The sequence below is a fragment of the Neolamprologus brichardi genome, chromosome 2, assembly GCF_056152115.1.
Source record: "Neolamprologus brichardi isolate AB-2024 chromosome 2, ASM5615211v1, whole genome shotgun sequence".
Taxonomy (NCBI): domain Eukaryota; kingdom Metazoa; phylum Chordata; class Actinopteri; order Cichliformes; family Cichlidae; genus Neolamprologus; species Neolamprologus brichardi.
The window spans coordinates 23590001-23604164 of NC_142105.1; the positions used below are offsets into that span (position 1 = coordinate 23590001).

The 14164-nt window shown below is 44.6% G+C and overlaps 1 protein-coding gene across 1 annotated transcript in view; it reads right to left on the reverse strand.

The window, feature by feature from the left end:
- The window catches only part of znf185 (zinc finger protein 185 with LIM domain), a 17408-nt gene extending 4387 nt beyond the window's left edge, over nucleotides 1-13021 (reverse strand). Inside the window, exons 1-29 of the mRNA XM_087848875.1 lie at nucleotides 12889-13021; nucleotides 11942-12005; nucleotides 11532-11649; nucleotides 11323-11430; nucleotides 11209-11235; nucleotides 10928-10981; nucleotides 10802-10849; nucleotides 10637-10708; nucleotides 10479-10559; nucleotides 10233-10292; nucleotides 10003-10125; nucleotides 9542-9926; nucleotides 6342-8371; nucleotides 5556-5621; nucleotides 5358-5432; nucleotides 5024-5098; nucleotides 4739-4813; nucleotides 4497-4577; nucleotides 4113-4172; nucleotides 3644-3712; nucleotides 3221-3271; nucleotides 3069-3113; nucleotides 2390-2455; nucleotides 2125-2178; nucleotides 1933-2001; nucleotides 1537-1638; nucleotides 1230-1271; nucleotides 868-903; nucleotides 79-150 (exon numbers count right to left, since the gene is read on the reverse strand). Of these exons, the coding sequence (XP_087705001.1) occupies nucleotides 79-150; nucleotides 868-903; nucleotides 1230-1271; nucleotides 1537-1638; nucleotides 1933-2001; nucleotides 2125-2178; nucleotides 2390-2455; nucleotides 3069-3113; nucleotides 3221-3271; nucleotides 3644-3712; nucleotides 4113-4172; nucleotides 4497-4577; nucleotides 4739-4813; nucleotides 5024-5098; nucleotides 5358-5432; nucleotides 5556-5621; nucleotides 6342-8371; nucleotides 9542-9926; nucleotides 10003-10125; nucleotides 10233-10292; nucleotides 10479-10559; nucleotides 10637-10708; nucleotides 10802-10849; nucleotides 10928-10981; nucleotides 11209-11235; nucleotides 11323-11430; nucleotides 11532-11649; nucleotides 11942-11951 (4154 nt within the window). The 5' untranslated portion in view covers nucleotides 11952-12005; nucleotides 12889-13021. The remainder of the gene's footprint in view (nucleotides 1-78; nucleotides 151-867; nucleotides 904-1229; nucleotides 1272-1536; nucleotides 1639-1932; nucleotides 2002-2124; nucleotides 2179-2389; nucleotides 2456-3068; nucleotides 3114-3220; nucleotides 3272-3643; nucleotides 3713-4112; nucleotides 4173-4496; nucleotides 4578-4738; nucleotides 4814-5023; nucleotides 5099-5357; nucleotides 5433-5555; nucleotides 5622-6341; nucleotides 8372-9541; nucleotides 9927-10002; nucleotides 10126-10232; nucleotides 10293-10478; nucleotides 10560-10636; nucleotides 10709-10801; nucleotides 10850-10927; nucleotides 10982-11208; nucleotides 11236-11322; nucleotides 11431-11531; nucleotides 11650-11941; nucleotides 12006-12888) is intronic.
- Between the last annotated feature and the right edge of the window lie 1143 nt (nucleotides 13022-14164).

Genomic DNA, 14164 nt, shown 5'->3' on the forward strand with positions numbered 1-14164 from the left:
TGTGTAATGTGTAATCAATATGTATGTATTGATATGCTGTCAATCCAAATTAAATTTATAGTTTGTACAGTCACTCACTTTTTGGTTTCAGGTTCTGGGGTTTTGACTCTCTGCTCCTCTTCTCTTATGGTCCTGGAATAGGTATCAAAACTGGAGACATGCAACGTGCATCAACGTTAGTCTCATCTTTCACTCAATGATGGCATTACAGTGATGGGTTATAGAGAAGGACCCCACATCTGTCAAATGCAGCTCAGGAGATAATCACTTCTGCCACTGCTTGTTAATGACAGGCTGGTTAACGGGCTGTGATTTGACAAAAGGACATCTCTAATACACATCATTATTCTAACATCTGGAGGCTGATAATTAGAGGGAAGGAAATGAGGGCAAATTGAAAGACAATGGAAGAGCAGATCTTGTCATTCAACTTCAGTAATAGAGTTGAAATGGAAATCTGTCTAACCGGGTGTCATGATGGAGTTACAGGTAGCTTTCATGGATAACTTTCAGTTACTAACCATTTTCAGTTACGCCTACTAAAAATGGCTGCGTTACAAAGAGACAAAAGCAGATCCAGAAGGTGAGAGCGTAACACAAACCCACACGTGCTAAATATTTGATGGCGTGTATTTGTTTTTAGATACATTTCATAAAATAACCATTTATTCCACTCGTTGAAGAACAGGTAAATGTAAGTTTCATGCAACAGCGCACCATTGCTCAAATTTCTAGAGGCATGAAAGGATTTAAAAAGAGAAAAAAAAGGGCAAGCCAGTGTTGTTACAAAAGGGAGAAAATCAACAGACGAGAGAGAAAATAACCCTCTGCATTACGCTGTCTGACTTTACAAGATCATAAACTTACCGATCCATGGAGGGCTCAGGCTCACTGCGTATCTCCCTGGAAAGTAAAGAAAACAGTGTTAGACTTTTATAGTAGGCTGAAGCAGTCAATAAGCTGGACGCAATCCAGTAAGCGAGACTGCTGCATTTTTTAAAAATGTGTATGAAACTGATCTTTCTGGCTCACAGCTCCACTAGGGTCAGGGTTTATTGACCAGTTGTGGTCTGCTTTATATAGTACTGCACCACTGCCTGATCTGAGGCCCTCCTCCCAAGCAGTGTGATTGTAACCTCCACTTATACATCTTCTCATGCTCTTAACCTAAGCCCTTCTAATCTCTACAGTTTTCAATCTCAATACGAAAAAAACCCCCTTTTCCCTACCTGATGGTAGTGATGGTTGTGACCGTTTGTGTATCCTCAGTGCTACAAAAGAGACGAAATTCCTGCATTATAATGAGTTTGTACAGGTAAAGATAAGACAATATTAAAGTTTTAAAAGAAAAAAAAAAAGAACAAGCTGAAAAAGTTAATTATTCTCCGACTGAGCCGGGAGGATGTTTCATCTTGTGTTCAGCTTTCTTTCAATTAAATGCTTGACAGCCACTGAATTTTAAGGTGCTATAATCACATCCTACTAAAATAGTTTCAAAAAGGTGCTTTAATGTGCATTTAATGAGCTTAACCATACCGAAGATACCTTCCCTGCTCCTCCTCTTGCTTCTCTTCTGTGGGGATGGTATAGACAGTCGGTGATGTCCATCGGTTCCACGGAGAGTCATTCTCAACGGACCTTGAAAACAAACAAACAAAGACATAGCAGCATTGGAAGATGGCCGGTTCACATGATGTTAATCCTTCCAAAGACAAATAAGGTAGAGGGGGGGGTGGGGGGGGGGGGGGGGGGGTTACCACAGTTGTGAGGGAAAGTTGTAACAAATATATGTCTGACCTATTTTCATCAGCGCCAGTGCACAATGTCTTCCGACTCGGTGAGCAAGGCGCTGCAAGAGTCTTGCTACTTCACCGGGGTGAAAAGGGAGGAGGTTACGGAAATAAAAAGGAGCCAATATCCAAGATCACTTACTTCCTCTCAAACTTGATGACTGTCTGTTGATCTTCAGCTTGGCCTTCTGCTTCTGGTTGCGCTTCTTGGCTGAGAGGGGAGAGACATTGAAAGGCTTTTAACACGCAATGGACATGGATGGGTGAAAGTAGATGAATGAAGCACAGAGTGTATAGTGTGGGGGTGCAAAAGTACATCAAAGCATGTCATCACCTCTCCTCTGTGTTCGACTCCTGGGCTGTGCTGGTTTCCCATGACCGCTGAGTGCTGATGTTAAAACAGCCAAAGTGGGGAGAGATAGCAAGAGAGAGAGGGGGGGGGGGGGGGGGGATTTGGGAGTTGTGACAGATGAAGCACATCAGACAATGTTCAAGCAGGAAGGAAGAAAAAGATTTCTGTAGGTCTGCACTTTCCCTTCCACTCCCATTTTTCAATCATAGATTCATCACAGAAGTATGCAACTAAGTTGGTTCAATACCTTGTTTTGTCAGTGTTGAAAGGGATGATGTCATCTGCAAGGGACCGCAAGGCATTACTGCCCATACTGTCAGACACACAAGAGAGAAAGCCATCAGCATGGCTCACTCACGAGTATTTCCTTATTTGTTCTTTTTCTTACATTTGCAGTTTAGTTTCCTATAATGAATCATTTCAGGGGCAACTTTGTTTCAGGTGCCAGAGAACGTTTCTACAGATTTCCCAATGGCAGGCAATCTCCCTTTCCTCACAGTTCCAGTGTAATTGGTGTGTAACTGTATGAATGGGTGCATAAAAAACTCATTGTGGAGGACTTTGTAGAACCCCCTAATGCTAAAAATGTCCTCAATACTCACAATATTAATTTTTCTTAAGCTGAAACATGTAAGCAATAACAAACTTATTTTGTTTCTGAGCTCTTTTCCATTAAAGCTGGTAATGCACTAAAATTAAAATTAAAACAGAAAACAAATAAGTAAATCAGCTTGAGCATGTCAATAGATCCAGACTCCTGGTGCTTCTTGCATCACATCTACTGATTATGAATAACAATTCTCGCATTAGCTTACAAACTAAAGCAGTTGTAGTAATGAGGAAACCGTGTGCTAACATGATGAAATCGGCGCCACAAACAGAGGTTACAGTATCGAAAAAGGGAATTTGCATTATCATTCCCGTACCTGTTGATGGAACTATCAGAGAGGGGCTGGCGCAGGTCAGAGGAGCTGGAATAGAGAAAAGTGTCTCATAATCAGAAACTGCTGAATTATGCATGCTGAGATGCTATCTGTCTTGCAGGAAAACAGTCATAGCTCCAAACCAATATGATTACCTGTTAGGGGATGTGGTCCCTATCGGATATGGATCAAATGGATCAGCCGAGCTGAAAAACAATTTCACACTGATTTCACTCTCAATTGTCAGCGTTGCCCATCTTGTGTCGAAGGAATTCTGATCACATTGACTCATAATGGAAAGATTTAATGCAGTTTGAATGGTAAACAGAAACACGGAGGGACGTGGGGCAAAACTCAATAAAAATCAGAATCAGGATGTTGCTGACAAATGGAAACACTATTCCACTGCTGAACAGCAAAATCTGCGGACTTCAGGATTTCTTCACCTAAGATTAACCCTTGAACAATTACACCAACCCGGTCATTTATATTATCAAGCTGGAGTGAAACCGTGTGTTATTATTAACTATTTTTAAGCACACTGGTTTGCATGTGACATGTGACAGTAAATAAACTACCTTGATTTAGTGACTACGGTTGTCACTGTTGTCACACGCGAGCTCCAGGGATCCGCATTGTCCTCTTCACTGCACAGCGGTGAGATAGAAGTAAGGAGGGCGGTACGGATGAATGGCATGATGGGAAGAGAAGAGAGGCCAAGTAAAGGTTAGTGTGGTTGTTCTCATACACTATTTAACATGTCTGTCCTTTAGTAAAGCTCAAGATGCACTGAACTATTTAGCAATCACAAAAACCATCTGAATAAAGCACAGACTTTAGCTTTGTATGCTGTCATGCTTTTTTAGGTAATGATCACAGTTTGGTCATTATAGTGACTCTGTGTCTCTGTGGGGTTCGCTGGCAGCATAGCTGCAGGCAGACTTGTTATAAATCATTACAAGGCGTGTGTATGGAAAGCATTTCTTGGAAGGAACAGTTCTGCATAGATAGATAATTGTTTAAGAGCAGCCTGTCATCTCCCGCTACCTTTGTGTTTCTTTGGCTGTCTTGTCTGTCTGCTTCTCCTCCTCTCGCTGCATGCTGAGGCTGGTGGAGACAAAACAAAGCAGCAATACTAATCAGTACAGAACATTCCCTTCTATTTCCAGTCGTGCTGCAGATGAAACCTGGCTTTCCCTTTCAAAGTCAGTCGTTTCAGGAATTTGAGACTTTGGTTCTATTTAACGTGGAGCAGGAGGTTAAAATAGAAAATGCCAAACGGGAGCGGAGCCCTGATTTGTGGATCAAACTGAAGGAGGATGAGGGTTTATCAAAGTCTTTCAACTCAGCAAGCCGGGATCTTATTAATAATAAGGATGCATAAGCAAGGAGGGTGAGATGGGAGGAGAAGCCGGTCTGTCTCTTTCTCACCTGTGTGCCTCTGTGCCTCTTACAATGACATCATTTGCCAGAAGATCCAGAGTGCCGCTGGTCTTCAATGGGTTTGGCTTACTAAAGACATCAAACAGAAAATTCAAATATGGAGGAAAGTTCTCTTGAAACTCTACATCCAACTCTGGAAAGGTAAGCTGAGGTGGTATTTTGGTTTGCTACTGACAAGGAAGTAATTTTTACTCTTTTTTTTTTCTTAGGAGAAAGAATTCTTCCTCTACCTGTCCATTCCACTAAGCAGATCCTGACTCCAGCGTCCTGGGCTGGGGGGAACAGGCTCTGCTGGCTCCTCTGGACTGCAGATGTAGAAAGAGGAGAGGAAGAGGAAGCAGAGAAGTTGATGAACAAAGGGGGATTTACGATTCAGAGCTAGAACAGGCCAGTTGAGGTAAAGGACGGGCAGATTATAAGAAGCCCAACAGTGCCACCTTGTGAGAGCTATTCAAATATTTGCCACCGTGACAACTTTTTAAATGCACAATCTTAACAATGTATTTTTAACAAACCCATCACTGAAACCCAGGAGATCGTCTGTTATTGGTTCACAGTTGTTGAGCTCTGAAGCTGGCTTCTGTTCAGCACTGCAGTACAGGAGAGGAAAAGATATATTAGTGCACCTGCTTTGGCAAGAAAGCACATATCTCTATATCAAATGTTTATGTGCCACACTTCATCAGGCATAATTAGAGACACCCCTTGGTATCAGGCTTTTTGAGCGCCTGAAAATGAGATGTGCATTATTTTGTAATTACTTTGAAGTGAGCTCAGTGGCAGTTAGCCCTCATCAGTTTTCTTGCCAACACTGCTATGACAATAATGAGGAAGTTGTTGGTTTTATACCTGTTCTCTGTGGGGTGATCGTCCGCTGAGTCTCCTTTTTCGTTTGCCAGGGCTTCCTCATCATTCTTAAAGCTACTGAGGAAAAAAAAACAAAACAAAAGCTCTTATTATCAGATGGCATATTGTTGAGGCTGTGGGAACTAATGTGTCACTGCATTTCTGGTTTCTCCGGCTTTCATCTTTCTCTCCAGGAAGTACCTGGATGAACTGGTGTTGAAAGAAATCAGAGTGTCGGACAGAGCAGTGAGCCTGTCAGCAGTGGAGCTGTGAAACAAGATGGACAACAAACACATCACATTCCAGAGCAGCTTTGAATTACACATGTGAAAGAATGAGAGCAAACATACCTAAACAAAGAAAACCACTTAAACCACTGAAAGCATATTTTCATAACAAACATAGCTTTGCTTACAAATCATGCTCGAGGCTCATTATATACGTAGGTAGTTTTATGTTATATTGCTGGAGTGGTTGAAGCAGTATTAAGAGCTTTTACTTAAGAAAATAAAAGTAAAATTACATCCGGAGAAATATTTCCAGCTAAAACAGCTTTAAATACCCCAAAGTAAAACTACTCCAGGCAGATGAATGGTCCCTGTGAGGTTTTTATTGCTGTACTCTACATTACTGGAGCACTAGAAAGGACACATTAATGTGCAAGGAGAATTTTACTCTTGGAGCTGGTCTAAGTGGAAGTAATTTAGCTTCCGTTTCTAATGTTTCTTAGTGTGATCTTTAACAATCCACTGAGTAAAATTATACTATGTTGATCTTTGTCTGTAAAATACCAAACCAAATGCCATATAAAGCAAATAGTAACTTAATAGGTTATATAAACTTATATAAATTGTAATGCGCAATTATAGATCAACACAGTTACATAATAGCGCAAATTCATGCAAGAACTAGTAACATAACACCTGAGTTTATTCCATTCCACCTGTTGATGCTACAAAATGTGCCAGGACTGAATGGAAATCTGACCTTGGTTTTGGAGGCAATTTAGTCTGTGGCTCTGGTTCCATTTTGGGTTCAGGTTTTGTGTTCAGTCCAGATTCTGTTACAGCAGGCACTGGGACAGGTGACTTGGTGACAGTTGAGGTCAGGACAGGAGATACTTTGACATCTGATTTTGCAGGAGTTGAAGTCACATCAGGGGACACAGGTGCAGGTGATTTGGTGACAATGGAGGTCGGAACAGTGGAGGTCGGGACAGGAGACACTTTGACATCTGATTTTTCATGAGTTGAAGTCACATCAGGGGACACAGGTGCAGGTGACTTGGTGACAGTGGAGGTCGGGACAGTGGAGGTTGGGACAGTAGAGGTCGGGACAGGAGACACTTTGACATCTGATTTTTCAGGAGTTGAAGTCACATCAGGGGACACAGGTGCAGGTGATTTGGTGACAGTGGAGGTCAGAACAGTGGAGGTCGGGACAGGAGATACGTTGACATCTGATTTTTCAGGAGTTGAAGTCACATCAGGGGACACAGGTGCAGGTGACTTGGTGACAGTGGAGGTTGGGACAGTGGAAGTTGGGACAGTGGAGGTCGGGACAGTGGAGGTTGGGACAGTGGAGGTCGGAACAGTGGAGGTCGGGACAGGAGACACTTTGACCTCTGATTTTTCAGGAGTTGAAGTCACATCAGTGGACACAGGTGCAGGTGACTTGGTGACAGTGGAGGTCGGGACAGGAGACACGTTGACATCTGATTTTTCAGGAGTTGAAGTCACATCAGGGGACACAGGTGCAGGTGACTTGGTGACAGTGGAGGTTGGGACAGTGGAGGTCGGGACAGTGGAGGTCGGGACAGGAGACACTTTGACATCTGATTTTTCAGGAGTTGCAGTCACATCGGGGAACACAGGTGCAGGTGACTTGGTGACAGTGGAGGACGGGACAGGAGACACTTTGACATCTGATTTTTCAGGAGTTGAAGTCACATCAGGGGACACAGGTGCAGGTGACTTGGTGACAGTGGAGGTTGGGACAGTGGAGGTCGGGACAGTGGAGGTCGGAACAGTGGAGGTCGGGACAGGAGACACTTTGACATCTGATTTTTCAGGAGTTGCAGTCACATCCGGGGACACAGGTGCAGGTGACTTGGTGACAGTGGAGGTTGGGACAGTGGAGGTCGGGACAGTGGAGGTCGGGACAGGAGACACTTTGACATCTGATTTTTCAGGAGTTGAAGTCACATCAGGGGACACAGGTGCAGGTGACTTGGTGACAGTGGAGGTTGGGACAGTGGAGGTCGGGACAGTGGAGGTCGGAACAGGAGACACTTTGACATCTGATTTTTCAGGAGTTGAAGTCACATATGGGGACACAGGTGCAGGTGACTTGGTGACAGTGGAGGTTGGGACAGTGGAGGTCGGCACAGTGGAGGTCGGGACAGTGGAGGTCGGAACAGGAGACACTTTGACATCTGATTTTTCAGGAGTTGCAGTCACATCGGGGGGGACAGGTGCAGGTGACTTGGTGACAGTGGAGGTTGGGACAGTGGAGGTCGGGACAGTGGAGGTCGGGACAGTGGAGGTCGGAACAGGAGACACTTTGACATCTGATTTTTCAGGAGTTGCAGTCACATCGGGGGACACAGGTGCAGGTGACTTGGTGACAGTGGAGGTCGGGACAGTGGAGGTCGGGACAGTGGAGGTTGGGACAGGAGACACTTTGACATCTGATTTTTCAGGAGTTGCAGTCACATCCGGGGACACAGGTGCAGGTGACTTGGTGACAGTGGAGGTTGGGACAGTGGAGGTCGGAACAGTGGAGGTCGGGACAGGAGACACTTTGACATCTGATTTTTCAGGAGTTGAAGTCACATCAGGGGACACAGGTGCAGGTGACTTGGTGACAGTGGAGGTTGGGACAGGAGACGCTTTGACATCTGATTTCTCAGGAGTTGAAGTCACATCAGGGGACACAGGTGCAGGTGACTTGGTGACAGTGGAGGTTGGGACAGTGGAGGTCGGAACAGTGGAGGTCGGGACAGGAGACACTTTGACCTCTGATTTTTCAGGAGTTGAAGTCACATCCGGGGACACAGGTGCAGGTGATTTTGTGACAGTGGAGGTCGGGACAGGAGACACTTTGACATCTGATTTTTCAGGAGTTGAAGTCACATCAGGGGACACAGGTGCAGGTGATTTGGTGACAGTGGAGGTTGGGACAGTGGAGGTCGAAACAATGGAGGTCGGGACAGGAGACACTTTGACATCTGATTTTTCAGGAATTGAAGTCACATCAGGGGACACAGGTGCAGGTGACTTGGTGATAGTGGAGGTTGGGACAGTGGAGGTCGGGACAGGAGACACTTTGACATCTGATTTTTCAGGAGTTGAAGTCACATCAGGGGACACAAGTGCAGGTGATTTGGTGACAGTGGAGGTCGGGACAGTGGAGGTCGGAACAGGAGACACTTTGACATCTGATTTTTCAGGAATTGAAGTCACATCAGGGGACACAGGTGCAGGTGACTTGGTGACAGTGGAGGTTGGAACAGTGGAGGTCGGGACAGGAGACACTTTGACATCTGATTTTTCAGGAGTTGCAGTCACATCCGGGGACACAGGTGCAGGTGACTTGGTGACAGTGGAGGTCGGGACAGGAGACACTTTGACCTCTGATTTTTCAGGAGTTGAAGTCACATCAGTGGACACAGGTGCAGGTGACTTGGTGACAGTGGAGGTCGGGACAGTGGAGGTCGGGACAGGAGACACGTTGACATCTGATTTTTCAGGAGTTGAAGTCACATCAGGGGACACAGGTGCAGGTGACTTGGTGACAGTGGAGGTCGGGACAGTGGAGGTCGGGACAGTGGAGGTCGGGACAGTGGAGGTCGGGACAGGAGACACTTTGACATCTGATTTTTCAGGAGTTGCAGTCACATCGGGGGACACAGGTGCAGGTGACTTGGTGACAGTGGAGGTTGGAACAGTGGAGGTCGGGACAGGAGACACTTTGACATCTGATTTCTCAGGAGTTGAAGTCACATCAGGGGACACAAGTGCAGGTGATTTGGTGACAGTGGAGGTTGGGACAGTGGACGTCGGAACAGTGGAGGTCGGGACAGGAGACACTTTGACATCTGATTTTTCGGGAGTTGCAGTCACATCCGGGGACACAGGTGCAGGTGACTTGGTGACAGTGGAGGTCGGGACAGGAGACACTTTGACATCTGATTTTTCAGGAGTTGCAGTCACATCCGGGGACACAGGTGCAGGTGACTTGGTGACAGTGGAGGTCGGGACAGGAGACACTGCAGTGGTCGACTCAGGGGACTTTTGATTAGATGATATTGGGGACATCGATGGTGGTGAAAGATCAACCAGAGGCGTTTTAGTTTGCCCAGACTCTTTGGGTTGTGACTCTTTAGAGGCTACTTGAGGACAATCAGGGAGGGGAGCAGCCACCTTGGTGTCAAAAGTTGGCTGTTCTTTTGTAACAGACACTTGAGGGGTCTCTTCTTTTGCAGGCTCTGGGGTTGCCTTCTTCTCCAACTTTGGAGCAACCGGCTCATTAACACTCACAGCAGCAGCTGTCTTAGTGCTGGTGTCAGCACTGTAAACCACAGAGATAATGAATCAAACTCAAATCACTTGTTGCACTGGAAATAGAAACATGGTGCAGGATTTACATTTTCTGAGGTTCGGGCGCAGGCTTGGATGCAACAGATGTGACAGGAACAACAGGGGATGGCAGCACAGCGCTGGCAGGTGCAGGAGTCTCAGAAGGCTCATCATCATCAGTAATCTCCACCCTGCACATTTTTAGTCAACCACATGATGGCACAAGTAGAAATGCATGCAAGTGTAGAGCACATATTTCACATATTTTTTCTTTTTGCCTCTAGGAAAAAGGGCTTACCTTGTAGCCACAAATGCTGGACTGCTATTGCTGAGCGATGTGTCGGGCGTTTCTTGAGACCTTAGAGTTTTGAACACAAAGCCTGTGTGAATGCCTCCGTAAGTGCTCAGCAAGGCACGTCAATAAAAATAATTTCCCACTGCATGGGAAGTTTTAAACATTTGCACTGTTCTTTTATGAAAGCATTACAGAAACATGCTGCATCTCAAGATAAGCATTAGAATAGTGGCATGAGAAAATACGTACTCGTATTTCTTTGCAGCTGAAAGCACGTAAGACCGTTGCCTGGTTGCAGATTTCCTCAGAACATTACTGGCTTTCTCCGTCCTGCAGAATGAATCAGAATAATGTTAATGTAATCTCTTTCCCGGGTGTCTAACTTCAGGATGCAAGGAGAGTCTTACCGCTTCTCCTGCTCCTCGAGGCTAAGCTGGCCCTCCTGTTTCTCTGCAGCAGACCGCACAGTGTGGGGGGCTCTGAGGAACAGAAGCACAAACATGCACCTTGTGAAAAGACTCTCATCCAGCTGCCAGCAGTTAAACTGGGACTCTGAATTTACGTTTGCTCACATTTTCTTGTAGGTCTCTGAAGGCTTTTTGTTGAATTGCAGTGTTTTGCTGCAATAAAACCAGATAATAAGTAATAGAGGAAAGGTCAAACTGCTTGTCAATGCTGTGTGGTTTAGCTGCTCTTACCTAAAGCCGTTAGATGGTGAGGATGGAGGCTTGTCCACTTTAGTGAAAACACCCCTGAAGAAAAAGAAAAAGTCCTGAACAAGCCCTTATTTCTTTATACAGTTTGTGTGTGTGTGTTTTGTTTGTTTATTTTTAAGTGTTCACTGTGATGGTGACTGAGACTCCACTTTGGCTGACTAAAATCTCTGTTTTATAAATATATATGTTTTTATATGCTTTGTGGTAAACGTGTTTTATAACCCAGATGGTGGTGCTCAGAATATCAGAAGCCTTTCTCTTACCTGATAAGGTATCCGGATGTTGGCTGCCTAAACTCAAAACAGAGACTTGTTATCAGCACAGGCATGTTTCAAAGAACTGCAGATAAGCCTGTGACATTAAAAACCTGGGTTTACCTCTCGGTGTCAGACTTGGTTGGTGGCGGAGTAGAATTTGTTGGCGAAGACACTGGACTGGTATCAGCAGGGGCTCCGCTCAGACGGCTGGCTTTAACTTCTGCTATCCTGCAATGGAATTTGGTTTTATCTTATTTTTATTTATTTCCTTTGTGACAGAGTAGATGATAACGGGATGATGGGTATCGTGCTTAAACAGGGGTGTTTACCATGGTTTCTCCTCCTGCGTTTCATCCTTAGAGTCATTGCTGCGTTGCAACCAGCTGGCGTCTCCCCTCAGCCTTGTCCGGACTTTGGTGGTACGCAGCACGGACGCTCTGTCTCCCTCTGAGATACAAACATGTGCATATCACACACCCGCGCACAAGCTCACATTTGAGATATGATACACACTATATGCTGCATCATAATGACAGCTTAATAATTGTCTGCTTGATAGCTTCTAAGATATACAGTCCCCCTTTGGGCCAGAAGACACTATATCATCAACCACTTGTAGTTTGCCTTAAATCAGGGTAATAAGTGAATTTATAGCCAAGAGCCCGGCACAGATGCATAATACTCTCAGCTTTTATTGCAGGAAACACATAATCTCACATTAAAATCAAAATCTGCTCACCTTTTGACATGCTTGTTTCACGGGGTTCTCGCTCTCTTCTTTCTTCTCTTTTCTTTGCAGGCCACTAAATTATATATTCAGAGAGATGATTGGCATCTTGTAAAAATAAGGCGTGTGATGTGAGCAGCGAGTTGCAACTTTGTTCCCATACTATGTCCCCTCCCATTGAGAAACACATGCTGTGTCAAACATTCCTCAGTTTCATCCTTAAAACATGCCGATGATCCTGTCTGTCCGCTTTCCAAAATATGCAGCGACTGACCAAATATGAATGAACGCAGATAGGCATTCTGTGTATCTGACACTCTGTAACAATATAAACTGGCCCACATAAGATTAACCTGATTACACAAATATTGCTTTCTATTCGCTCATTTCCAAATGAACTGAGCTATTTAGGATCAGAAAACAGAAACGAGTTGCTCAGAGGCAAGCCTACGTCGTCAGGGGAACTTCAGTAGAAAGGGGAAAATACTAATGAAACAATCACAAGTGTACCCTTATCTGAAAGTAGACACAGAGTAGAGCTTATGCAAAACTGTGGAGTATTGTTAAAGTCAGAATGCAAATATCACTTTTAAAAAAAAGTCCTTCCTTAGGCTGTAAATTCATTCCCTTTGGAGTAAGTCGGCACAATATCTCTTGAGGATTTTCCTGAATATTGGTGACAGAACAAACTGAGGGCTCAGAGACCATATTTATCTTCGGTTTAGCACATCAGTCTATAAGAGATAAATGATTAATGAAAGCCAATAGCATTTTAAAGCAAGCCCCGAGCACGATAGGAAGTAATCATGGCAAAGAAACACCCAGAAAATGAGAGGGCAGACACTCATAATGAACACTTTCAACAAACAGTTTATGTAACCCAACCAATCCGATCACTCTGACACTTTTAAAATACACAAAATATCATGGCATGAATAAGTGAACACCAGAGTTCCTACCTGCTGTCACTTTGTATCCAGCACAGGAAGATTTGTTGAGAATCTGTGTCCTAGTGAGCGTGGTTGGTGTGAACAGAGGAAAAGTCTTTCTCTGTCTAACAGGTGTCTCAGCCCGACGTATTAGCCAACAGGTACAGGCGTGAGCACTAACAAGCCCAGCCAGTCAAGGGAGGTAGATATGGGGTGGAGCAGCGTGTGTTTGTCTATCCACTTGTGTGTGTGTGTGTGTGCGTAAGAGAGGTTGCTAAGAATTAATTTCTGTTTACTACATCTGGGCTTTGTTCGTGGATGACAGCAAGCACATACCTGTCGCACAGGTGGCTGGCAATCAATGCTTAGAACGAGCAAGGCATAGGGGCAACGACAAGGTGCACTGCATGGCAAACATAAACTAAGCGACACACAGCAACATCTCCTTTGGGAAACACTCGTCTCATGCTCACTGGGTAGGACAGCCCAGGAAGCACAAGCATTAAAACAAGAACAAGAACACGGCACAGAGCCGAGATAATGAAGGTCGGCAGAAAAAATAGAACACAAGCTTGGAACATTCTTAATTTTATTCTTAAAGCAAAGGTGTTTTATACTTTCACGTGTGTTTCTGTGAAGGAAAAATCATGAATGCTGGCGTGAACATTGGATTTCTTATATAAGCTCTGGTAAAGGTCATTTATGGATTACCCTGTGCTTTGCAATACGCAGGGTATCCTAGGAAGAAAAACAGATGAAAGCCCATTGTAAACAAACTGTTTGCTCAATCCGAGCGACTATATCCATGTTTGTGTAAGAGAAAGTCAAGGATGTGCCTGCAATTGTCGAGCAATTTTTTTTCCTCCTACAAATGGCAAAAGAACACTTTCTGAGAATTTGGCCACAGTTTCAACTTTCTGAAACCACACTGTGCCTTAGAAAAAGCACAAAAAACCCCATAAACAGTCTGTGTACATATTTACGAGGCCGTTTCAAAATCACAGAAAGGGTGTAGATAGGTTTCACAACACGTCACAGAAAGTAGGTGGAAGAGGAAATTGGCAACTCTGAATGCCAAAGTTTCGCTCTGGCGAGCACACTTGCAAGTGTAAATGCTAACGTGTATTATTCACCTGGATCTCTCTCCCTTGTTCCCTTGTAGAAGAAACCAGTCAGACGGCCTTGCCCAGTGGCTCTGACTCTAGCAAGTGAATCATTAGGGTGCTGCTGCTCAGAATTAAAATGAGAATGCAAAGTATCTGAACATAACCCCCACCTTATTCTCACCACACCAAGACAAGGAATG